Source organism: Sphaerodactylus townsendi, linkage group LG04 (assembly GCF_021028975.2).
Source record: "Sphaerodactylus townsendi isolate TG3544 linkage group LG04, MPM_Stown_v2.3, whole genome shotgun sequence".
Lineage (NCBI taxonomy): Eukaryota > Metazoa > Chordata > Lepidosauria > Squamata > Sphaerodactylidae > Sphaerodactylus > Sphaerodactylus townsendi.
In genome coordinates this window covers 27,845,331-27,870,915 of record NC_059428.1, presented here as the reverse complement: position 1 = coordinate 27,870,915, position 25,585 = coordinate 27,845,331, and the positions used below count along the sequence as shown (strand labels likewise).

The 25,585-nt window shown below is 44.2% G+C and overlaps 1 protein-coding gene across 1 annotated transcript; it reads left to right on the top strand.

Annotated features, from left to right (window-relative positions):
* Window positions 1-439: 439 nt before the first annotated feature.
* Window positions 440-24,946, top strand: CENPJ (centromere protein J). The gene is made up of 17 exons (XM_048495556.1): window positions 440-524; window positions 687-1,182; window positions 3,461-3,584; window positions 4,668-4,925; window positions 6,560-6,683; window positions 6,903-7,008; window positions 7,497-9,087; window positions 10,830-10,959; window positions 12,228-12,393; window positions 13,267-13,512; window positions 15,231-15,330; window positions 16,979-17,088; window positions 21,715-21,819; window positions 23,139-23,279; window positions 23,364-23,448; window positions 23,796-23,916; window positions 24,629-24,946. The coding sequence occupies exons 2-17, from the start codon at window positions 760-762 to the stop codon at window positions 24,837-24,839; spliced, it is 4,041 nt and encodes a 1,346-aa protein (XP_048351513.1). The 5' UTR covers window positions 440-524; window positions 687-759; the 3' UTR covers window positions 24,840-24,946.
* Window positions 24,947-25,585: the final 639 nt, after the last annotated feature.

Sequence of the window (25,585 nt, the reverse complement as noted above, 5' to 3'; positions counted from 1 at the left end):
TCGTTATTATTTACAAACACAACAGTATAGTGGTGTTTGTGTGTTTCTAATTTAACCGCTAATTGGCGCAAACACTGATGAGGTTGAGCATCCAAGTGAAGAATTACAAGGGGAAAAAACTTTGCAAAGATTTTTAATACGATTTGACATTAAACACTTGTGTTCTGCCATTATAAAACCCCCCCAATGAGAACCCCGCCCTCCTCCAAAACCACCCCCAGAAGCCACGTGAGGCGTTTAGCCACACCCCTCAACTGCCACCGCTTTGGAGCGATCAGCGCGGTATTGACCAAGCAAACCTATATAACGTCCTTCTCTTCCTTGCAGCACCTGGGAACTGTAGTTCTCACTTTAGCAGCAGCTTCCCTTCGGAGACGGAGGGGCTTGGCATCGGTGAACTACAACTCCCAGAATGCGTCGCGGCCGGTATTCTGCTTGTGGCGCTGGGAGCTGGGAGGATGGCGGTAGGTTTGTAAAGGGTCTCTAGCGGGTGTCGCCCTGCAGACAGGTGGCCAGTAAAGCGGGTGAGTGAGGGGGCTGAGGAGTGGGCACCGAGGCGGCAGAAATGATGCTGCATGTTTCCTTTCATGTAGTTGCGAGCAAATCTGAAGTTTTTCTCGACTGTGCATTAATACAAAATGTGGATTCTGAAGTTACTTGCGTTTTTTGGTTTTGTTCCTGTGCAGGTACTGACAGCCAGATCCCAGACCGTTCGGGTTCGCCAGCAGCTACGGTTTAAATTGTGATTGCATCTTCCAGATGGCCACCTCCATGGATCTCAATTGGGAAGAGAATTTAGCAGCTCATTGGATGTCCAATACTTCCCGGGCTGGAGTCATATTAAACCCATCTTTCCCCAGTTTGCAAATCACTCGAGCAGCTAACATTGAAAATGCCTCCTTGAGTTTTGCGGTGAACTCCCTACGCAGTTTAAGTTGTGCTTCTCTGAGCGAAGATTCTCTCCACGGGGAGGAAGCCTTGGAGTCGTGCAGTACCTGTGAAGAAAACCTGGATGAGAGTAAACCACCTTTCTCAGTTATCCCGGCTAAGAAGCAGATGATGCTGATGGTCAAAGAAGGTCCAGCCCAGTGCGAAGCCCAACAAAATGATCTTGAATGTAGTCGACGGGATGATATTTATGAAGGATGTTGCAATGAGCCACTAACACAGAAGCTTGAGCAGGTAAAAACTTGCCTGTGTTGGGCAGAGTAATTGTTGCGTCTGTCAAGGAAGAAAACATGATGGGATTCATAGGATGGTCTGAAGCAACTTGTAGCCCACTAAGCTGAATGCAGCCCGTAAGGGGTTTAGTATAAACACTTTTTTTCTTTTATGTCTGTCTAAAAACTGGGGTGTTTTGAGTTTCTGTCAGGAAGCCAGTATGTGACTGGTGGCGTGCATGTAGTTGGCGGATTGCAACCTGTGTAGCTCTGCCAAGGACTGTCGGACTTCTTTAAAATTAAGATAACGTGTTGCTTAATATCATATATCATTACACATTGCTCTGCTGTGATCAGAGGGAATGTTGCCTAAGTCATCTCAAGGATTTCAGACCAACAGTGTATGAGCAGAAAAGAGAAAGTTCTTGGCACCGTTCTATGCAGCATCTGCAACGATGGCCCCTTCTGCACATGCAGAATAATGCACTTTCAATTCACTTTCAATGCACTTTGAAGCTGCGTGGAATAGCAAAATCCACTTTCAAACAATTGTGAAAGTGGACTGAATGTGCATTATTCTGCATGTGCGGAAGGGGCCAATATGTTGTGTGTGTAAAGTACTGTCAAATCACAGTCGACTTATGGCAACCCAGTAGGATTTTCAAGACAAGAGACTAACAGAGCAATCTATGCAGACTTGCTCCAGTCTAAGCTTAGACTGGCATAACTCTCCTTAGGATTGCACTGTAAGAGAGGTGGTTTGCTGTTGCCTTCCCCTGCATAACAGTCCTGGTATTCCTTGGTGGTTTCCCATCCAAGGGCTCATCAGGGCCAACCCTTCTCAGCTGCTGAGATTTGACAAGTTCAGGCTATCGTGGAGCATCCTGGTGCTTCACTTCAATTTTTAATGAATTGATTGTGGGTATATGGAGCAATGCAACGGACAACATGGGGCTTACACAGTTATTTTTGTTCTGAAATTCTTTCAGAAGAAATACTTTTATGTTATTATCTTGGACATGCAGAAAATGTAATGGGGATACAATTAGCTTCACTTAGTGGAAGCAGCTTTGACCTGGATAGCCCAGGTTAGCCTGATGTCGTCAGATCTCAGAAGCTAAGCTGGGTCAATCCTGGCAAGAATTTGGATGGGAGACCTCCAAGGAATACCTGGGTTGTGCTGCAGAGGCAGGCAATGGCAAACCTCTTCTGGACATCTCTTGATTTGAAAACCTACCAAAGTTCGCCGTGAATCAGATGTGACTTGATGGCCCCAAAAAAGTGGAAACTGACAGTGAGAAGTGATTTTTTGGTACTTCCCCTTGTTGTTCATGCAGACATCTTTTGTGGGACTTAACCCAAGAACTTAAAATGTTGCAAGCAAGTATTGACACTATGAACTGCCTGTAACTCGTATTTACTGTTCTAATATGAGATTTGTTAAAATAAAATTACCCCTTGGAGGAGAGATTCTAGGAAGCTGCTTCCATATATATCACTGGAACTGGGAATTGCATGTTCAGACTGCAGTTGGATGTCTGTCTATGTTGAAATGTTTATTTGGGGTGGGGAGGGGAATTGCGAGGCACTTGGTGAGTGTTTATTGCCATCCCTGTTGCCAAGCAGTTTGAACATGCATCTTAACCAGTGCCTTAGGCTGTATTGCTACATCTGGTTTGACACCAGGGGTGGTGGCTTCATGTCTTCAGCCATTTGGTTTGGATAATATTTTGAGAGTATGTCCAAATGAAAGGAGTACTAAGCACAATGTGGTCTTTTTGACTTTGCCTTCTCCAAAGACTTCTTAACAGAGCAACCCAACGCACGTGGTAGCTGCAACTATAATACTGATATTCTGTGCTCTGTTAATATGCTGTCCCCGATACAGTGAATAGAAGTAGTTGATCCTGATCAGGTAAATCTTCATGAAACAACTTAGGGAGCAATTCTAAGCATGTCTGCTCAAATGCAACTCCCATGCTATTCAATGGGGCTTACTGTCAAGAAAGTGTCTTTAGGATTGCAACCATAATCTTACTTGTAGGCTGGCGGCAAGGGGGGGGGGGGCTTTGATGCCAGAGTTGGGCTTGGATTTCAGTCATGAGAGTCTTACAAAATCTTACAAAGACACATAAAACAGCTGGATCAGGATCTCAGGCCATGTCCTGCCTGCTTCAGTTCTGACTGCAAACTAATCTTATTATATAGTTTCTGTAAACTGTGTCTTACAATGGTTGCACTGCGTTGGTTATGCTGATTTAGTTTTCAAAACTATGCCTCCCTTTCTTGTGCTTGAAAAGCTGAAAGGACTGCAGCAGCTCAAGCAAGAAGAACTGAAAAAGCAACAAATGGAGCAGATTCAAAGGCTAGTGGAAGAACAACAGAAACTACTTTCCATGGTTTCTGAGCAGCAAGCACACACTGGTGAGTGGAAATGACGGACCAAAAGCCTTTATAAGAGCATTGTAGTTTTAGTAGGCAGATAATTATTGTATTAAGTACTTCACTGGGTGTTCATTGCTTTTCAGCATGCAAGATTAGTCTTTGGTCAGGGATACTCTTGTCAAAGCCAGAACTCATGGCCAAGGATTGCTTTCCACTCTGCAGCTTCTACCTGCTCTTACATTTCTCAGTTAGAACTTTCTGGGATGCTGAGTACATACCTACATACCTAAGAACTTCTAGATACTTTATCATTAAGCTAGGAACTCAGGGCTGCATATGTGGTCCATTTTGTCTGCAGAAGGGCAAGGTAAATTATTCTGAGAGAGAGTGTCAGGGCTACGGTCTCTTGTACTTAAAATTGCCAACAGATCTGAAGGAAAATTATGTGTTGTCATAACAGAGGCACTTTTTTTTTGCTATCAAGTCACAACTGACTTTTCAAAGCGAGAGATGTTCAGAAGGGGTTGACCATTGCTTGGTTCTGCATCACGACCCTGGCATTCCTTGGAGGTTTCCCATCCAAACACTAGCCAGGGCTTAGCTTCTGATTACATCAGTCTAGTCTGGACTATCCAGGTCAGGGCTTAACAGAGGCCTAGAAAGATGGTCTTTTCCAGACGAAGTTATGTATTTTTGTGCTATGAGAAGTTTTCAGCTACCCACTTTCAACATTAAACTTCTAATAAAGAGACAGGGCATTTTAGTTCCCGGGACAGCTGGCAACACTATCTACAGTGTAAGTCAAAGCAGAGTTACACCCTTCTCCATTTACTTTCTAATTGAAATAAATGGGCTTAGGAGAAGATGTAATTCTGTTTAGGTCTGCCCTGTTAATTCACAATGAGCCATGAAGCCCACTGGCATTGTATATGTCTATTTTTAAAACTTGTTTGAGTTTTTTAGTTGCCATTCACCGAAAGGGTCTTGCAATATTAAAATAGTATGCACTGCTATGAAGTTAAGCTTTTTCTTGATCATGGTTTTGAAATTCCTGTAGTTGGCTAACTACAGAGGTGGCTCATGCAGATACAATAGACATCTTATTATTTTCTTGTATTTAAGGTGCAGCGGTAACAGAAAATGACACGAGTCGCGGATTCAGTGACTTGTCCCCGGCACCTTATTTCCTACCCTGTCGTGTAGGAAACGTTGTTCCCCGGGACAATGCGTCTTGCACTCCTGCTGGACAAAAGGATTCTCTGCAAGGATTAAATAATGTCCAAACGTCGAAAGGCATTTCTTCTGAAAATTCTTCCTTTGAAAACTGGTCTTTGGAAATGCAGAACAAATTGGAGGCTGCAGACCAAACTTCAATTTGGGGTATACAACCTTTGTTCTCTTTGATGGTTAAAAATTTATTTGTGGCTTTCCCTGTGGCCTTTCCTTATGGTTCAAGGCAGCTTACGAATCATGATTAAGTCATTTCAGTTTAAAACCAGCAGATCAAAATTCCAAATGTACTCCCCCGCCCAAGAAATGGAGACGACTGTCCCAGTTACTAAATGACCTTTACAGGAGGGTTACAGGTATTACTGAGAATATACACTAAGTGCTTTGTACGCTTGGAAAAAAAGGTTCAAATTATTATCTCGGAGTACACTGAGCACAATCCACTTGTGCAGCTGCTGCGTGGGCACAAAGCAAACAGGATATTGAGGAGAATGAGTGGAATGTTGAGTGCGTGTTTCTTAGATTCTGCCATCTGACCCAGGGATGTGGCAGGTACATACAGACCTCTTATTTTCCCCTTATTCTGGCTCTGCACAGGCTATTTTCGTTGTACGGAGAGAGAGTGAGAAAGCATGCCAGGGTCTATTAAGCCCTGTGGAGCTCCTCAGCGTGCAACCATTGTGCCCACAATGCAAATGAATTGTGCCCATTGTTTCAAAAACTGCAGCACCTTTCCTCTGTTCAAAGCACTTCATGTGCCACGGAGAGCACAGTGAAGTGTATGGAATGATGACTCGCCAAAGGCTACTTATTGTATTTGAGACAAGAGAAAGGAGGTTTTTTGCCTTGGATTTCAAACTATGCTATACTAGTATCTATTAAATTGTACTAAGCTGTCTTGGATTAGTTTTCCCCAAATCAGTGTATTGTCCTTTCTCTTCAGTTGCCTGGGAGCAACTGAAGCTTTGGAGCCATTGTGGAGAATTTCTGGTTTCCACCCAAACAAAGATTTCTGTAAAAGAATTATGGATTCAAAAGAAAAGCCAGAATTCTGTTTCTGTGCACATGGGGGGGGGGGGGGCACGGGCACAAACAATTTCAGCACAGCTTAAACCAGGGGGCATACATTGAAAATGCTGGGGGGAAGAATTAGGACTAATAAAAGGAAACACTTCTTCACGCAACGTGTGATTGGTGTTTGGAATATGCTGCCACAGGAGGTGGTGATGGTCACTAACCTGGATAGCTTTAAAAGGGGCTTGGACAGGTTTATGGAGGAGAAGTCGATCTATGGCTACCAATCTTGATCCTCTTTGATCTGAGATTGCAAATGCCTTAGCAGACCAGATGCTCGGGAGCAGCAGCAGCAGCAGAAGGCCATTGCTTTCACCTCCTGCATGTGAGCTCCCAAAGGCACCTGGTGGGCCACTGTGAGTAGCAGAGAGCTGGACTAGATGGACTCTGGTCTGATCCAGCTGGCTTGTTCTTATGTTCTTATGTAAATGGAGTAGAGAAAAGCGAAACCCAGTTTCCTATGCCAGCTGCACTGAGATGCACAAGTATATGGAAGTGGGTGAGGGCATTTGTGAACTTTTAAATGGTGATAATATATCTGCACAGTTTAATTGAAGAGAAATGTTTTAGAACCTGTCCAGAGGGTAGCTGAACAGGGACAGGACATCTGTATGCATTTCTCCCTCCACACACAATTCCTGTGTCTTCTTCATTCACTTATCTTTTCTTCTCTGGGTGTCTATAGAATGTCAATTGTCTTTGTTTCACAGGAGACAGCAGTAGGTCTCCAGAACCAAATCTGGGAGGAAGCCCAGATGGCACTGATGATGGTGGAAGCCCAGGAAACACAGAAACCAGGCAGAAGCACTTGGAAATTCTCAATGAAGAGGAAAGGTGAGTGAGGTTTAACACGCAGGGTGTCTTTATATTGTGTGTATGCAGCAGGCTTGAGTAATGTGTATCCTTAATGCAAAATGATACATGCTTCTGGAATCTGTAGAGTTTGTGCCTAAATGAAACAAACAGGGAAATCCTAAGGATTGAAAAGCCATTGTTTATTTTACTGCATTTTAGGACAAGATTTGACAATCGAAATTTGATCTCTTGAAACAGGCCCATTCCTACTGTTATTCAAGAGAGAAAAATGACATTTGAAGAAATCCTAGAAGAACAGATGCGATTAGAAGAGCAGCAGCTTATCCAAAAAGGGGATAGAAAGGTTAAACTTTTAAAAGTTACTACTGATTTTTTTTTCTCTTGAGTCTCACAATCACGAATTCGAGCCTTTGCCTCAATCTTGCCGTTTTCACTTCGGTAGATGCAATAGATGAAATATCACAAAGCTGGCTTTCCTTAAGAGTATTTGGCTGGTACATCATTCTCTTCATATTAATCTAGCAATCTGTCAGTGGGTGCAGTTCTGGAGTTGCTCTGTGCTCCAGTCTTTCCATCTGTCCATTTGCACCAGTGGGAAGATGAAAGGATCCTTTCTGCTAATTCCCTTCTCCCCACTGAAGCCTCCCAACCTTCATGGCCATGTGCATCCTACAATACCTGGAATAAGTTTTCCTAAGTCTGTAAAGGATGGCTGGAGAGTAGGGCTCATGAAAGAGATCCACTGTCCTAGCACCTGCAAGCTAGTGGATCCAGACCAATATGTTTTCTTTGGAAAAGTCTGAAAGCAGTGTCTTTTGTACTTTATTTCAGGATGCTGGAAGATCAGCTTTTCAGCAAGTGGTTCCTAAGCGACCCTTTCTAAAACGAGGTGAAGGCTTAGCTAGATTTACGAATGCCAAATCTAAAGTAGTCAAGCGAAAAGAGAGCAAAATAACTCTTCATCCAAACGCTTCAGAAGTCAACAACATAGCTAAAGTGGACAAGCCACAGCTTCGTAGGAAAGTTGCTCCCTTAAATAAGGAGCATGTGTCTGATACCTGCGTGCCTAAAAAGGGGAATCAGGTTGCTAAGCCAAAGAAGGGTTCTGTTTTTCCTGCTCAGAAAACAGCAATGCACAGGAATTGCATTGGGAAAGGTATTCCGCTTTCTACAAGACAAAATCCCAGTGAAAAAAAAGTTGGACCCCTAAGGGGTCCTGATGGGCCAGAGAAAAAGAAAGAAAACCCAGTAGAAGTTGCAGAGCTGAATAAAGCGAACAGCAAGTTACCTGGGGAAGCTCCGCAGCCATCAACAGAGCCGACCCAAACGCTCTCTAATCCCAAATGCCTTGCAGATTGCTCTGAGAAAGTCTCGGAGCTCTCGTTTGAACTGTCTTTCCGGAAGAAGTTGGACAACTGGGATGCAGATAAGGAAAAAGAAAAAATTGAACTGGATGAATTTTTATTTTTGGAACAAGCTGCTGATGATATGTCTTTCGCTAGCAATTCCTCCCTTATCCTAAACTTCTTGGATCAAGGGCCGCACATTTCTACAGGACACAGAATGTCATCTACCCCCGTCAAGTTGGAGCAGGCGCAGCAGAGGGTTGAGGCATTGGGTGTTACAGATTTGAATGAGAGAGAAGAGTTCCCTTTCCAACAAGCTAGCAAGGAGAGAGATAGAGGAGCAGCTGCTGAATTGCAGGCCGCTGCCGTACTGAGGGATCATTTAAACAAAACTGATGCTGAAATACTTTGGCCCTTCCCGGCCGCTCAGTTTCAAGACTTTAGAAATACAGGGTGGGAAGATGAAGGCGACTCCGATGGAAGCAGCGAGACGACTTCTACCTCAGAGGAAGAATTTGAAACTACCATCAAACCTGCAAAAGAGGAAACCAAAGGGCTTGCTTTGACTACCAGAGGCAATAGTTCAGAATTATCTGAGTGCAGAGGGCAAGATAAAGGCACAAGCAGGGGTGCCAATCCTGATTTGCTAGAAGATTTTACTAGCAGCCCATCTAGGGAGATAATGGTTGACGGAGCTCCTGAATCTCAAAGCGTATTCCCTGCAAATAGGAACAAGATTGAGTTTGATGACGAAAGATCGTGGTCTGACTTTGAGGAGCATGGGAGACTCTGTGCCCAAGCATCAAGCGGTGATGTGGCTGTTAAAGCACCCCTGTCCACTGACTGTTGTGCTTGGAATGAAGCGTTCTTCTCCGACAAAGGGATAAAGAGGAAGGTTGCCACAATGAAGAAGGGGGATGCTCCCACCAAGCAAAGTGGGGTAGATAGCGAAGCCACTGCACCTCCCACCACAGATCTGATGCTGAAGCTCTTTCCTTCTCTGAGGATCAAACAGAAGGGAGATGCACCTCAAAGGCCCGAAACTAAACCCAACATGGGTCAGGGAGAACCGGCAGGTAAGAAGGATAAGAAACTGAGCATTGTGCATGCGCGCGTGTGTGTGTTCCCCCCTCCAGATTGTGTAACTATGTATTGCAAAAGGTGTTCTCTGAAAATTCAAGAAAGTAGAATCGTTGATCGTAGAATCATAGAGTTGGAAGAGACCACAAGAGCCATCAAGTCCAACCCCCTGCCATGCAGGAACACACAATCAAAGCACTCCTGGCATATGTTCATCCAGCCTCCGTTTAAAAACCTCCAAAAAAGGAGACTCCACCACTCTCCAAGGCAGTGAATTCCACTGTCGGACAGCCCTGACAGTCAGAAAGTTCTTCCTAACGTTTAGGTGGAATCTCCATTGTTGGTTTGCTGTTTCTTAGGATAATGACCAGCCATGGAAGCCTATATTTGGGTAGGGATTTTAGGTAGTGTTGAAACTGACAATTTACGCCCTTTCAGTAGTTGTGCTGATGCTCTTAAATATGTAAAATGGTGTAATAGTTTAAAATTAAGAGAGATGTGTGTTGAGGGGGTTGAAAAGTAGTAAACCAAATAGCGTTATCATTTCACCATCAGTTTACTTGCCCTTTTTTTTTTGCAAAGCATTGCAAGGTGATCCATGCTCCAAGTAGATTACAACCTCATTGGTTGGTGGGAACAGTTGAGGTTAATTGAAGCAACATATGCAGCTGTGTTTACTTTCTGCTTAGTTTCACTAGAAGTGGTCTTTGTTAAACTAATGTGTGGATTTGGGAAGGATTAAGTGTGCTGGGGATGGGGGGCGGGGGGATACCCTCTGAAAATTCTGAATCCTGCCTGGCTTCTTTAATGGAAAATAATGTTGCTAATTACTTTATCCATTAAAGATTCTTGTAGCTACTCTTCTGCTCTGTAGGTACTTGAGTTGTAGACTATTACTATCTGCTTCCCCTAGTACTACAATGTCTTCTGAATGTTTTGTTATTTACTATGCCCCAACCCCACCCCCTCAGTCACCAGAACTCAAGACCAGCAAATATCAAGACCAGCAAAACACGACTCACTTTAACAAACCAATCTTGGGGGTGGATTTATTTTCCTTCCCATGGCATGCTGCTCTGGGATGGGTCAGAGAATTTTGCATAGAGCTCTTGTCAACTAGGATGGTGCCATTGTTGGGCGAGGAAAACTGGTCTCCCCCCCCCTTTTTTTTGTCATTGCTGCCCTTCAGCAATAGCTGGAAAGCAAGGGGTCTGTGTATATTGCTCCCAATAGGCATATGCCATCTGCAGAACAGGAGGTTTTACTGCACTATAAACCAAGCTTATGTGATGTAGTTTTAGGGTTGGATCCTATAACTGTTCCACCAGCTGCCACACTAGACACTGACTCTGGCAAAAGACATGTGTCAGACACATGTTCTTTTTACAGATAGGCATGACATTGAGGAACTAACATTCTCAAGCGCTCTGGGGCACAATTTGGCTGAGAAGCGCTGCAAGTTTTATTTAGCCCATATTGCCCCAGGGGGGCATATTTGCCCTGCTGGGGGGCTCCACATGAATTGAGTTGAACCCCATTTATTTGATCTATTCCTGATTTTACAATGACTCACTGATATCTTTTTGTCTTTTGGATAAAGTTGTGTATGTGTGTAGTCAGCTATAAAACGTATCTAAGGGCTGGTTACAGAAGGTCGCTGAAATATCATAGCATGACTATATGGTGCATCTCTCTCTGTATGATGTATCTCTAATACTGTGAATCTGTCCCTTGTTAGACACTGCTCGATCCCAGCTCTTGCGAGAAAAACTTGTTGAATTGGAGACAGAAATTGAAAGGTTCAGGTTGGAAAATGCATCTCTAACAAAGCTTCGAGAAGAGCATGAGAGGTCTAATGAAAATCTCAGGTAACTTCTTCAGAATCTCTGCTCTTGGTCTGAAGTTGGTTAACCTACAGTAGGCCTGCACCACTTAGAACTCACCGAGCAAAACACAGCCGGCCATCATCACAAAAGAATTAATATGATTTAATGGATGGCTCCCAATGTAGGTCTATAACTCCTGGAGAAATATGTACATAAGTACATAAGGTCTGTATCCTTCCTTAGGCTGCAGGATCTTCCTCCAGCCTAAATTTCCTTCTTCTAGATTAGTTCTATTGATGGAAGAGCCACTTAAGTTGGAGGACAACTTCAGACTTTGCTTAGTGGATTGGTAGGATACAGGCCAGAATTAGAACCATCCTGGGGCTGTAGGCAGGCCTATTCAAATCCAGACCTGGGCCGTTTCCCCACTTTTAAAATGATGTTGGTTTCGTCTGGTCCAAGACCTTTTTAGCGCAAGGGTCATGTTCCCCGGGCTTTCCCACTGCCCCGCACTCTGTGCAGGGTCATCAAAAGGCGCCGTTTTGAGCAGCGTCAGAATGACGTGCGCTGAGGGGGCGCAAGAGCAGCAGAGTCGGGGCGGCTGCGTTGTCGCCACCCCTGTAGTGGGGAGTGCAGCTGGATCCCACGCTACTCGGCGAGAGTAACGCGCAGCAAATGGTGAGTGGGGAAAGGGCCGCGGAGAGTGTATGTTCTCCAGCCCTGAGGTGAATTGCCAGGGAATGAGTCTGTAATTTTTCCATGGCTGGGTACGATTATCCACAATGATGACACTCTTAGCCAAAATATCTGTCTAAATTTTACTCGCCATACGGTCAATTCCCTTATTTCTAATTGCTTGAACTGTTTTTCCCAGCTGATTTTTTCCATATGAAAACTGAGGACACAGACAGGAAACAGAGACTGAGCAGTTTTACTATTAATTTTGACTGTCATGCTGTTGGTGTGTTTGGAGATTAAAATGGAGTTTAAATAATTTTAATTATAAATTTCATTTATAAATTCTAGTTTATAATGAATTGTCAGCAATTATCCCGTTCTGCTAACTAAAATATACTCTGGACAATTTATGAAGGTATTTCTGGCCTACTCTTGCTTAACTAATTCATGTCTGGAGATTAAAAGGATATTCCTGCATCCCAACAGGAGTCACAGAAACAGTGCCTGGTAGGTTATGCCTTAGGAGGGCATTTTCTTTGAAAATATGAGACATAACTTGTTAGTCCTAACAAGTTTTGAAAGAGGATGCTTGGAAGATTTGTGAAAGAGATTAACATGCAATTACATTTCAGGAAAGAAATTGCTACCTTTGAACAACAGAAAGCAAAAGAACTAGCTCAAATAGAAGAAATGAAAAAAGAGGAAGCAAGAAAATTGCAGAAAGAACGTAAAGTTTTTGAGAAATATGCACTGGCAGCCAGAGCCATTCCAGATAAAAAGGAGCGTGACGAAATTCAGGTAAATACAGGGGAAAAGCCTATACCTGATTGGGAGAACTCCACAAGAATACAGTCACTAAATGTTGTCTCGGAATCTTGGGGGGATAGTAGTGGGGTGTTTTTTCTATGTTTCTTTGCCCTTCAGTACTTGGAAACCTCCTGCTTGTGTCTTGGAAACCTCCTGCTTGTGGTGTTACTGCCCTGTAGTTCCCCAGTCCCACCTGCGTCATACCACCTTGGGAGGCCATATAGGAAATCACATCACCCTCTCCTCCTTCCCTACAAGTCAGGTCTGCTTTCATTGTTTTTCTGTTCTCCCTCTGCAGTTACTCTCTTTGCCAGTGGTGAGCCACTTCCTTACCAGCATGGTTCTGCCAGGAATCCTCCTACTTGCTCTCCAGCTGCAGTGCAGCCTAGCTTTGCTTCTGAGAATCCCCCTCCTAAGCCAAGTGGGCGCTCCCATCATGCTTGCTTTGGATAGAGTTTGCCCTTTTTTGTTGTTTGTTTGGTCCCTTCCGCACATGCAGACTAATGCACTTTCAATCCACTTTCAGTGCACTTTGCAGCTGAATTTTACTGTACGGAATAGCAAAATCCACTTGCAAACGATTGTGGAAGTGGATTGAAAGTGCATTATTCTGCAGGTGCGGAAGGGGCCCTACTCTTCTTCTCACAGCCCACATTTCCCATTGCTTTATTGAAACTGAATACTATAAGCAATGAGAAGTGGGTTGAGGACCCTTTGTGGGAAGAAGCATGCCAGTATCTCCAAATAAGTGGAGGCCACACCATTGTGGATATTGCTGTGGCCATGCAGAGTTCATTTCCTTCAGTTTGTATATTTTCATGTAACAGAAGAATCATTAGCTGGTATCCTGTTATTTTTATGAAGGCTTTGAAGCAACAGGTGGCAGCCTTCCAAGAAGATTTGAAACAGAGGGAGGTGAAGTGGTCAGCCACCCACATGCGTCTTAGAGACCAGATAGAAGCCCTAACCAGAGAGAATACAGAACTACGGGAAGAGATCAGGATCATGGAAAGATGTCGTTTGGAAGCCTGGAAAAGAGAGAGAGAATCTGCAAATGTTAGGAAAGCTGACAGCTGTGCAGTCTATTCCAACAGAGCCCCAGAGGCTGCAGTAAGTTCTCTTTCGTGTCCTTTCTAGCTGACTGGGGAGTAAATATGCTCCATTTCGCTTCTTTGAAACTCAACAGGAACCTGAAACTTGCCTCAGGGAGAGGATTTAATGAAAACTGAATTGCCCAGTCGACCACGCATCTTAGGCCGTTTCTGCACGGCCACACTTGGGGGTGTGTATCAGCGTATATGACGCCGATGCACCCCCACAGGACCTTTCGTGCGAATGGTCCCGGTAGGGGCGGGGAAGACGGCGCAGCCTGCGCAGAGGCTGCGCCGTCTCCCGAACGCCTTACCGTCCCTCTGACCTTCTGGTGCGTCGCCCAGGCCAGGGGACATGCCCCCCTGGCCTGGGCAACGCGCTGCAAGGTTGGAGAGATGGTAAGGCATTCGGGAAAGGCGGTTGGAAGCCGCTGTTTCCGAAAAACCTCACTCAGGGAGCGAGGTTTGGAAACAGCTGCTTTGCGCTGCTCAGGGGTTGCGAGGCAGCAGCGGCAGCCATGCGAACCCCTCCCCGGGGATGCTGTTTTTAGCATCCCTGGGACGCTGTATTCCGCCCATGCGGAAACAGCCTTTGTTTACATTTACATTTAAAATAAAATACACCCAACTCTTCAAACACCATACCTTTGCCAGAGTGAACCAGTCTGGCGCTTTTTAAAAGGTTTGTGTGAGCCAATAAATGGATGTGGGTGTGTCAAGGATTATGAATTTGAAAGAACAGAGCTTTACTATGTCAAAGTCTTGATTCACCAGCTTTCACATCTCCTGCGATTTTTATAATACTCTGTGATTATTGTTTTGGTGGCGTACGTGCAATTATGCTCTAAAGTTACATGCCCATCTGTTCATACATGACCTGGGCAGGAGGGAGGAGTCACAGTGTGCTTCAAACTTGACTGGCTTTCGAAGAAAAATGGATCATAGGTTACTTTGAGATAATTAAGAGTTCATGAACTCATCCTCTAATGTGATTATACTCTCTGAAATATTTTTCCCCTCAGCAGTGCTGCTTGTGGTTTCTGTTTTTCGGAGGGTTTTTGTTTGTTTCTTTTGTTCTGGCCCAATCTTCATAAGCCCTGCCTGTGAAGAGTAGGCTTCAGCAGGTTATGAAAGCAACAAGAAATACAAGAAAGGGCAGCAGTGGCATAGGAGGTTAAGAGCTCGTGTATCTAATCTGGAGGAACCGGGTTTGATTCCCAGCTCTGCCGCCTGAGCTGTGGAGGCTTATCTGGGGAATTCAGATTAGCCTGTGCACTCCCACACACACCAGCTGGGTGACCTTGGGCTAGTCACAGCTCCTCAGAGCTCTCTCAGCCCCACCTACCTCACAGTGTGTTTGTTGTGAGGGAGGAAGGGAAAGGAGATTGTAAGCCCCTTTGAGTCTCCTGCAGGAGAGAAAGGGGATATAAATCCAAACTCCTACTCCTCCTCCTCCTCCTCCTCCTCCTCCTTCTCCTCCTTCTCCTTCTTCACTGACAGCTCTTTGGCAGTCCACTGCATATTTTAAAAATATTAACAGAGAACTCTGCTTTGAAGATATGGCTGCTGTAGAAAGAGAGCAGGACGTGACCACATGCACTGTTTTTCTACAACTCTCTGCCTAAGCAAACTCATATGGGCTGTCCTGGCTTCCAAGAAACTGGTCAGGATTGAGCTGTTTAGAAAGGAAGATGGAATATTTTAAAGACAGTCTGAAAAGGATGTTTCTTTTTTCAGCATGCACCAGCTATGTTGCCGAAAAGTCAGACTGTGCCTTCAGTACCTCAAGCGGAGAAGAGCAGCAAAACAAACAGGAAAGGCAGTTTGCCTCCGGAAGGTACAAAGGCTTATTTTACGGGATGCGGTACTATTTTTAGATGGCCTTTCAGTTACAAGTCTTGTATTTCGTCTACAGAGGCTGCTTCAGAATCATGGTTTTAGTACTAGTCACTTCATGGAGACTTAATGTGAGAGTTCCTCACTGTTCAGCTTACAAAGGCAGGGCCACAGACAGACAGGCTGAGTCTTTCTTACATGCTTCACCCCTCCGTCTTCAAGACAGTATTTTAGAAGGAAGCAGTTACTTCTCCCTAAATTTTAAGAGTGAGTCTTTGTAAGCAAACAGCTATCTAAACATGACGAGATGACAAATCAGCCTAATTCTCAGATAGGTTTATGTGAAAAGTCGTGGAAATGTTACTGTCATGCACTTCTTACTTTGAGCTTATATATCCCCCCACCCCCACCCGCAGATTAGTTTCTTGATGGTCTCGTGGTGGTTTATTCTAGGTGGTCGTAAAATACTGAAGTTCTACATTTTTTTTAAAATGACCACTTTGACCAATTCAGCACTAGTTTGGAAAACTACAGCAGGTCATGAGAGCATCATTGATTGATTTATTGTGTGGGGAGTGAATAGCAATTATCTGGCAAATCTTTGGTCAGGAGTTCTGAATATTATGCCTTAGTTTAATTTATAGCTTTCACTGAGTGAAGGTGTTTATCAAAACTCTCTTTAATAATGAGGCCTTCCTAAGAGCTACTGGTAGGAGTTCAACACCGATCTTTTGAGGTTCTAATTAACATTTTCTCTGTTATTTTTTTGTTAATTTCTTTGCATACTGGAAATTTTTTTTTTATCTTTCCAACTTGGCTGCTAGGTCTTCCTAATTGACTCAGAGCTGAAAGATGCCACAAAAATGGTTTAGAGATAGAGTTGTCCTGGCAGCTAATTAGTGATTGATTCATATTTTCTTTTGAGGATAATGTTGAGGGCTCATATGCATGGTGAGAGCTGCAAAACCAGTAACTTTTCACTGGGTTTCCCAATTATGGGACATAAATTGCCCCTCTAGTGACTTAAATCAATGCTTCAGCTATTGCATCAGTGGCTCTCCAGGGTTTCAGGCCGAAGTCTTCCCTTCTGTTGGCATCTTTTACACACACACACACACACGAATCTGCCTTGCACTGAGACAGCCATCGCTAAGTCAAGGTGGTTATTGTCTACTGACAGGTGGGAGCTTTCCAGTAGAGTTATTTCACACAACCTACTACACTGTCCTTCTAGCTGGGAACTGAACTTAGGACCTTCTGTGTGTGAAGTTGATGGTCAACCAACTATTCATGTTCCCTCCCAAATTTTCAATGCTACGTGGTAGAACCTGGAGTCAGAAGTGACTTGACAACACTTAACATGCACACACATTCTCTCCAGTGCCCTGACCTGGATGGTCCAGGCGAGCCTGATCTCATAAGCTAAGTAGGGTCAGCCCTGGTTAGTACTTGAATTGGGAGACCCTCAAGGAATACCAGTGCATTTATGCAGAGGAAAGCCATGGCAACCATCTCTATTAGTCTCTTGACCTGCACATAGTCTCTTGATTTGCACATGGACTTTCAAGCACAACCTTTCTACTGGAAAGCCCTGTTTTGAGCCTATAGCCTGAGAAATCCAAGATCTTATAATTTCTTTTTCAAAATAGGAAGACATTCTGCAAGATCCAGATTAGCAGTTGTGCCTAGTGAGAGTTACTCAGATAACCCAGCAACAACCCATGACGATACTTCCAAGACTTTTATGGTAACGAGGAAGGTAAGTTTCTCTATTTTCCCCCCAATTTGAGAGAGCACTGCGACCAATTCAAGGCAGTTGTTTGACTGTACTAAATAACCAGAAGTGTTAACTACTGCAGCACTGAAAGAGCAGCTTAATACAAGAACACAAGAACAAGCCAGCTGCATCAGACCAAAGTCCATCTAGTCCAGCTCTCTGCTACTCGCAGTGGCCCACCAGGTGCCTTTGGGAGCTCACATGTAGGATGTGAACGCAATGGCCTTCTGCGGCTGTTGCTCCCGATCACCTGGTCTGTTAAGGCATTTGCAATCTCAGATCAAGGAGGATCAAGATTGGTAGCCATAGATCGACTTCTCCTCCATAAATCTGTCCAAGCCCCTTTTAAAGCTATCCAGGTTAGTGGCCATCACCACCTCCTGTGGCAGCATATTCCAAACACCAATCACACGTTGCGTGAAGAAGTGTTTCCTTTTATTAGTACTAATTCTTCCCCCCAGCATTTTCAATGTATGCCCCCTGGTTCTAGTATTGTGAGAAAGAGAGAAAAATTTCTCTCTGTCAACATTTTCTACCCCAGGGGTAGGGAACCTTTAATACTCAAAGAGCCATTTGGACCCATTTTCCACGGGAAAAGAAAACACTTGGAGCTGCAAATAATTTTTGACATTTAAAATAAAGATAACACTGTATATATTGGGGTTTTTTTAACCTTTTACTCCACTCATTCTGAGAAGTGCATGGACGCATCCTCCCTGCTGCCTGCAGGGCAGGCAAGGATAGGGCCAGTGGCTTGGCCTTGCCGGCCGCTGGGAAAACGCCCGCACAGCTCGAACGGGGTGGGCGAGAGGGGAAACCCGCGGCACTGCCCAGCTGGCCACGGGCAATTGGTGCGCCTGCCCTGCTGCCTGCAGGGCGGGCAAGGATGAAGCCGGTGGCTTGGCCTTGCCAGCCACCGGGAAAGCGCCCGCCCCACTCCAATGGGGCGGGCGAGTGGGGAAGCCCGCGGCACTGCCCAGCTGTCCACGGGCAATTGGTGCGCCTGCCCTGCTGCCTGCAGGGCGGGCAAGGATGAAGCCGGTGGCTTGGCCTTGCCAGCCACCGGGAAAGCAATGGGGCGAGGCGGAGATCAACCGGCACTGCCCAGCTGTCCCGCGGCGGTGGTCGCCCTGCCCTGCTGCCTGCAGAGCGGGCAAGAATGGCAGGTGGCTTGGCCTTGCCAGCCACGGGGAGCGTCCCGCCCACTCCAATGGGAAGGCGGTCAAACCAGCGGCACTGCCCAGCTGTCCACTGGCGGGCAGTTGAATTGGCATCGCCCTGCTGCCTGCAGGGCAGGCAAGGATAAAGCCAGTGGCTCGTCTTGTGGAGCTGCAGTGCAAGGGCAGAAGAGCCGCATGCGGCTCTCGAGCCGCAGGTTCCCTACCCCTGTTCTACCCCATGCATAATTTTGTAGACTTCAATCATATCCCCCCTCAGCTGCCTCCTCTCCAAACTAAAGAGTCCCAAACGTTGCAGCCTCTCCTCATAGGGAAGGTGCTCCAGTCCCTCAATCATCCTTGTTGCCCTTCTCTGCACTTTTTCCATCTCCTCAATATCCTTTTTGAGATGCGGCGACCAGAACTGGACACAGTACTCCAAGAATAGCGGTCGCATACCACCTTTACTCCGCTTTATATAAGGGCATGACAATCTTTGCAGTTTTATTATCAATTCCTTTTCTAATGATCCCCAGCATAGAGTTTGCCCTTTTCACAGCTGCCATGCATTGAGTTGACATTCCCATGGAATTCTATCAGCTAAAGGACGCCCAAATCCCACTTTCTGGTCTGTGACTGATAGCACTGACCCCTGTAGTGTGTTAATGTGAAGTTTAGGAATTTTTTTGCCCCTATGTGTGCATCACTTTACATTTTGCTACATTGAACTGCATTTGCCATTTCTGAGCCCACTCACCCTAATTTATCAAGGTCCGCTTGGAGCTCTTCGCAATCCTTTGTGGTTCTCACCATCCTACATAATTTGGTATCATCTGCAAACTTGGCCACCACGCTACCCACCCCTACTTCCAGGTCATTTATGAATAGGTTAAAGAGCACTGGTCCCAAAACGGATCCTTGGGGGACACCACTCCCGACATCTCTCCATTGTGAGAACTTCCCATTTACACCCACTCTTTGTTTCCTGTTCCTCAACCAGTTTTTAATCCATAGGAGGACTTCCCCTCTTATTCCTTCATTGCTGAGTTTTCTCAACAGTCTCTGTTTATTCTAGAGATTCCAGCCCCACCTACCTCACAGGGTGTTTGTTGTGAGGGGGGAAGTACAAGGAGATTGTAAGCCCCTTTGAGTCTTGTATTGGTGTTTTGTATTGGTGCAGGATTCACCTTTATCTCTATATAGACCTTCTTTTTGCTGAGGTACGGAAAAATTGTGGAGCAATAGCAGTGTGGTCATTTTCAAATGATAAATGAGGTTATAGTGACTGCCTTTGAATAAGATTCTAGGTTGCCATTTCTTAAAGAATGGAGGGTGCCGGGATTGTACGATGCTTCAGCGCTGTTGTGCTTTTGGCTTATTTTACTTCTCTGGAGAATGTGAATAGTTTCTTGTCAACTGTGCAGGTCCATTCCAAACAGATGAGCTAAACTTCTGGAATAAAAAGATTTGAGAGATTTTATTCTCTTCTAGACAATACTTTGCATTGCTTTTCGTTAGGTGGGAAGCACTGAATGGATGGCAAGAAAATCTGTAATCCATCTATTACAGGATCAGCAGTGGCGTAGTGGTTAAGAGCAGGTGCACTCTAATCTGGAGAAACCGTGTTTGATTCCCCGCTCTGCCGCTTGAGCTGTGGAGGCTTATCTGGGGAATTCAGACTAGCCTGTGCACTCCCACACATGCCAGCCGGGTGACCTTGGGCTAGTCCAGGGGTAGGGAACCTGCGGCTCTCCAGATGTTCAGGAACTACAATTCCCATCAGCCCCTACCAGCATGGCCAATTGGCCATGCGGACCAAACAGACTGGTGTGAATTATGGTCCCTAGGCTAAAACTCATGAGCCGCAATTCTGAGTATCGATTCCCAGGCATAGTCACAGCTTTTCGGAGCTCTCTCAGGCTCACCTACCTCACAGGGTGTTTGTTGTGAGGGGGGAAGGGCAAGGAGATTGTAAGCCCCTTTGAGTCTCCTACAGGAGAGAAAGGGGGATATAAATCCAAACTCCTCCTCCTCCTCTTCTTCTTACATAGCAGAGTTGTAGTTTTCAGAGTGTTCTGAGAGGACCCCTGGAGCTTCCTTGCTAAAAACATTACCAATAACAGATGGATTTCCTTGACAGGTGTCTTTCTTACCACTACCAAATATTTGCTGCAATGCACAAATACATGGGACTACTCTGGCATGCACACTTGGTTCAACAACTGTGTGTAAACTGGCTAGGAGCCCAATGTATGTCTCAGACACTTCGGCAAAGCCCAGGGGCACTGTGGTAGACCATTTGACATGGAAAGGGAGCAAGCTTGACAACCACCAGAGTAGAGTATGGGCCTTTCCCCACTTAACGGTTTGCTGCGCGCTACTCTCAGCGCAAGCGATTTCCGCCGTAGGGTTGTGTTCCCCACTCAGAAGGTGTTGTTTCTTCAGCGTCAGAAATGACGCGCGCTGAGGGGACGTGAGAGCGCAGAGTCAGGGCGGCTGTGTTGTCGCCGCCCAGACTTGTGGGGAGCGCCGCTGGACCACGCGCTATTTGGGGACAGTAGCGCGCAGCAAACAGTAAGTGGGGAAAGGGCCCAAATGTTCTATAATTCAGCTGTAAAGCGCTGTACATTTGTCTCCTCAAAATCAACTTGGAAATTTCAACTGGTACAGAATACCACAGCTCGACTATTGGCAGGACCTTGACTGAGTGCCCATATTACTCTATTTCAGCAGACACTTGGTTGACTGCCCATTTGTTACTGAGTTCAGTTTACGGTATTGGCTATCCCATACAAAGACCGTCACGGCCTTGGCCCCTTTGATTAGTGGGACTGCCTTTCTCCTTATGCTCTGCCATTAACAACTTTACTCATATCCGCAAGTGGTTCTGCAGATGCTAAACTACAGACGGGCACAATCAACAACTGTACATGTGTGTGTTTTTTCTGTTGTAGCTCCTGCCTTGTAGAATGGCTTGTCTGAGGAGATCACTTTCTTGGTCTTCCACAAACTATTCAAAACTGGACTATTTGAGAGGGCTTTTCTATGCAGGTAATAGGGCTGCGCTGTGTAAAAGTGTTTACAGACTTACTTGGCGAAAGGATTGAGCTATGCTGCTGCGTATAGCTTATTGTTAAATAGGATCTATTATAGAATTTCTGTACTGTTTACTGTCCCACTCACTGGTGGTTCCAGACCTCTGACATCCTAATGCACTGCTTACCGAATGTCCCATTTTGTTGATTGTACTGACTCACTATGTGAAATACAACTTGAGTCCCTGTGAAAAAGGCAGTGTGTGAATAACATAAATAAATTCTGGTAACATCCCCATCTAGTTGAATGGAGTTTCTGTAGGAGACATTCCCAAGTATACAGCGGTCCCCTGATAACCACAGGAAAGTTGGTTTTGCCTCTTACGGTATTCAATAGGAATTGTTTTCCACTTCAGAATTTCCCTGGTAGTGCAGCTGTAGAAACCTTGACAACAGCAACTCCCATCCACAGAGATTTGGAAGAAGAAATAGAAAGAGAAGCCAGTCACCCTGATGGAAAGGTGAGAGATAGTCCTTGCCATTAAAGTGATTCCAGAACACCATAGTAGGTGACAGTATTGTACAATGCAATTGTGTGCCTTTCTGTTTTCACAAAGAATGGACCATGCACGCTTCTAAAAATTGTGATATTGCACTTGTGCTGGAAGGCTGTGTGTGTCTGATTTTGAACCAAATGTTTATATGGTTGGCATACCTTTATAAAGTATACTGGCTTTCTAATGTCAAGAGCCAAGATATTTTAAAATCTTAATATAGATTTTCCACAGTGCTTAAGCTGTACCCCCCCAAAATCACTTATCTTTCTATGAAATTTAAACATCTCAATTGCCAGTTGTAATCCAGCAAGTCCACAAGATGGCACAAGATCACAATAACTTACTGAAACAAGTAAGGCAGTCTCCAAGGAAGGTTGTTGTTTGGGTTAGAAAATAAACATCAACGTGAAAGGCTGAGTCTGGTTCCCACAGGACTCTGGCTCATAAAGAATCTTGTTAAAATGGTATTAAAATGGTATGAGGCTGAATAGTCATAAGTAAGTTTTAATTCAGCTTCACATGCAGCCAATTCCAGCTTCTGCCACAGTATCCTTTAATACTTGTAAATGTTCAGAAAACATCTATCATGGACATAGCAGGAAATTCACATGTACCTTATTGGAAGAATAGATGTAATTGACATGGTTATTGCCCATTTATTGCCTGTCGGTTTTAAAGCCTTTTAGCAGTCTTGTAATTCATTTAATGAACTGGGAGACGTGCTTCACACTTCATGTAATGTGAATCCAGTCCAGTAGAAGACAGAAAAAGAAATTCTTATCTTTCCTTACTTTAAAAAGAGGTTTTAAAATACTTCAGCATACTGGACGCCATATGGTTTATGGTTTATACGAAACGCTGTAATTTTATGTAATCTCTATATTTAATAATGCTATTGATTTTAAATATTGTTATTGCCATATTGTCGATAATTCTTGTTGTTCACCGCCCAGAGCCCTTAGGGGATGGGGCGGTTTTATAAATATAATTATAAATTAATTAATTAATTAAAAAAAATCATACTGCTAATCCCCTAAAAAAGGAGAAAAAACAAAAAGCCCCTAAATATAAAGTACACCCAAAGAAAGTGAAAGTGACTACAGAAAGGATTACATGTAACTACTCTCCTAAAGCGAGTATTGTAAAACTACTGAATAGTAACGATTCTATGGTGTTAAAGAAAACGGCTCCATTTTTATTTCAGGTCCTGACTGTGAGAGACGTATAGCCTATTTTCATCTGGTTTGTTCATGTGCTTTCACTTTACTTAAAAAAATATATAGGTTGAGAAGATTTTAAAGGACGGCAGCCACCTTATTATCTTCCCTAACGGCACACGGAAAGAAGTCAGCTGTGATGGAAAGACGACCACCGTAACCTTCTTCAACGGGGATATCAAGCAAGTTCTGGAAGACCAACGAGTTGTAGGTATCTTGCAAAAGCTGCAGCTGTGATTTTATCTATGGCAAGATGCTTCTGTTAACGGCAGTCTTCTGAACTTTCCTCAGATATACTATTATGCAGAAGCGAAGACTACCCACACAACCTACCCCACAGGTTTAGAGGTTGTACACTTCTCTAATGGACAAATAGGTAAAATGTGACCTCTCCTCATTTATTCACTTCATTTTCCCCCTTGATGCTGACTGAAAGTGGCTGTTGTTGTTATTATTGTGTTGTTAATCTAGCCTACCTCATAGGGTGGTTGTGAAGATAAAATGGAGGAGTATGTGCAACTGGTTGAGAGCCACACAGCAAGCTTCCATGGCAGAGCGAGTTCTGAACAGATCTTAGTCTGACGCTCTACCCCATCATACTCTTCTACTTATAGTTAACCTGTGGAGTTTACTTTTAATAGTGTATAACTAAGGTATCATACTAAAAAAACATCGTATACCTAAGCGTCTGAATGTTGTCATTCCATGTGATCATTATTGCAGAGAAGTACTATCCAGATGGAAGGAAAGAAATTGCGTTCCCTGACCAGACTGTCAAAAACATATTCCCAGATGGGCAAGAAGAAAACATTTTGCCTGACGGCACTATTATCCACATTCAGCAGTAAGGTTTTACTTTTTGTTGGCTTAAATTTTGCCTGAATCTAGTTGCATCCTAATACAATAAGACAAATAATTTACAGTATGCTTAAGGAAAATTAAACTGCAGTGCTGGCAGTGTGTAGACCTTGGTGGCACTTGTTTCTACCTGTTCCTTAGCTAGCTGGAGGATTCAAATGTATAGGGGGGATTCAGGTCATAATCACGAGGGCTGGCTTTTATACTGATTAATCAGCTTCTGATGATTAGGATTACTGCCCTTCCAAGCTAAAACCTTAACTATTAAGCACCAGCCAGCACTCATTCAGTTTTTTAAAGGGTTCTAGTATTCAGATGGTAGTCAATAACTCCTGCTGAATCTGCATTCTGCTCTCCTAGTCTCGTAGTGGTTAAGAGCAGGTGTACTCTAATCTGGGAGAACAGGGTTTGATTCCCCGCTCTGCTCCCTGAACTGTGGAGGCTTATCTGGGGAATTCAGATTAGTCTGTGCACTCCAACGCATGCCAGCTTGGTGACCTTGGGCTAATCACCGTTTTTTGGAGCTCTCTTAGCCCCACCTACTTCACAGGGTGTTTGTTGTGAGGGGGGAAGGGAAAGGAGTTTGTAAGCCCCTTACAGGAGAGAAAGGGGGGATATAAATCCAACTCTTCTTTTTAGTAGAATTTAGCAAGAAATTATGGGTTGAAACTCAAGAGTCTTCATGTATTTTTATTAAGGGATGGAAGCAAGACTATAGAGTTCAACAACGGTCAAGAAGAACTGCACACAGCACACTTCAAGAGGCGCAGGTATCCCGATGGCACCACCAAGACTGTCTACGTGAATGGATGCCAAGAAACAAAGTACGCCTCTGGCCGAGTAAGAGTTAAAGATAAGGATGGCAACGTTATAATGGACACTGTTCAACAAATGGCAGCTACATGTTGATTACATTCCACGTTTTCTTCCTGTAAATCCCTAATCCGTTTGCTGAGAAAACATGTAACAATTCTGTACTTGTATATAGTTATAAAATAAATTGTTCTGCAACAGCACCTATGTTTGGCTTAGGCTAGTGCCCCCCGCACAATGATGTACAAATAGATCTTCTGCAACCATCTCCTCCTCTATTGTACCAGAAAGCCATTATGAGAACAAAGCAGCTGCAAGGTTCAGTTCCAGTTCTGATCAGAAGCTTGATAATTCTAAATCCAGACTCCAGGTGTGAGTTTTAAAAATAAAAAGTTTGAAAGTAACAAAAACAGCACTGCCCTCAGCCAAAGCTCTCTGTCCTTCGAGCTCTTCTTCCCTAGAGAAAAAGATAATCAACTGCAGTTGACATCTACACCTATGAAACCCTTTGAAGTTACATCACATCACTCAGAAAAGGTATCCCTGGGTCACTTCTCTGCTTCTGCTGACAGCCTTTTTAGAAAGAGTGAGCATAAAATCATGTAAGTTTGCTAAAGCCTAAAAGCTTTGAATGGTGTCATTCTGTAAAATCAGCCTGTCTGCCTAGCCCAAGGTCAGTTCAAAAATGCCTTTCAAGGTCACTCTATAACAATATCACAGTCCTGGCTTTTACAATAAAGACACTTCAGACACACACTATTTAGTTTTTAATAAACACTGGTGTAACCTTCCTAAATCTACAATCTTACTTAACACTTATCAAATAATACTTAAAACTTATA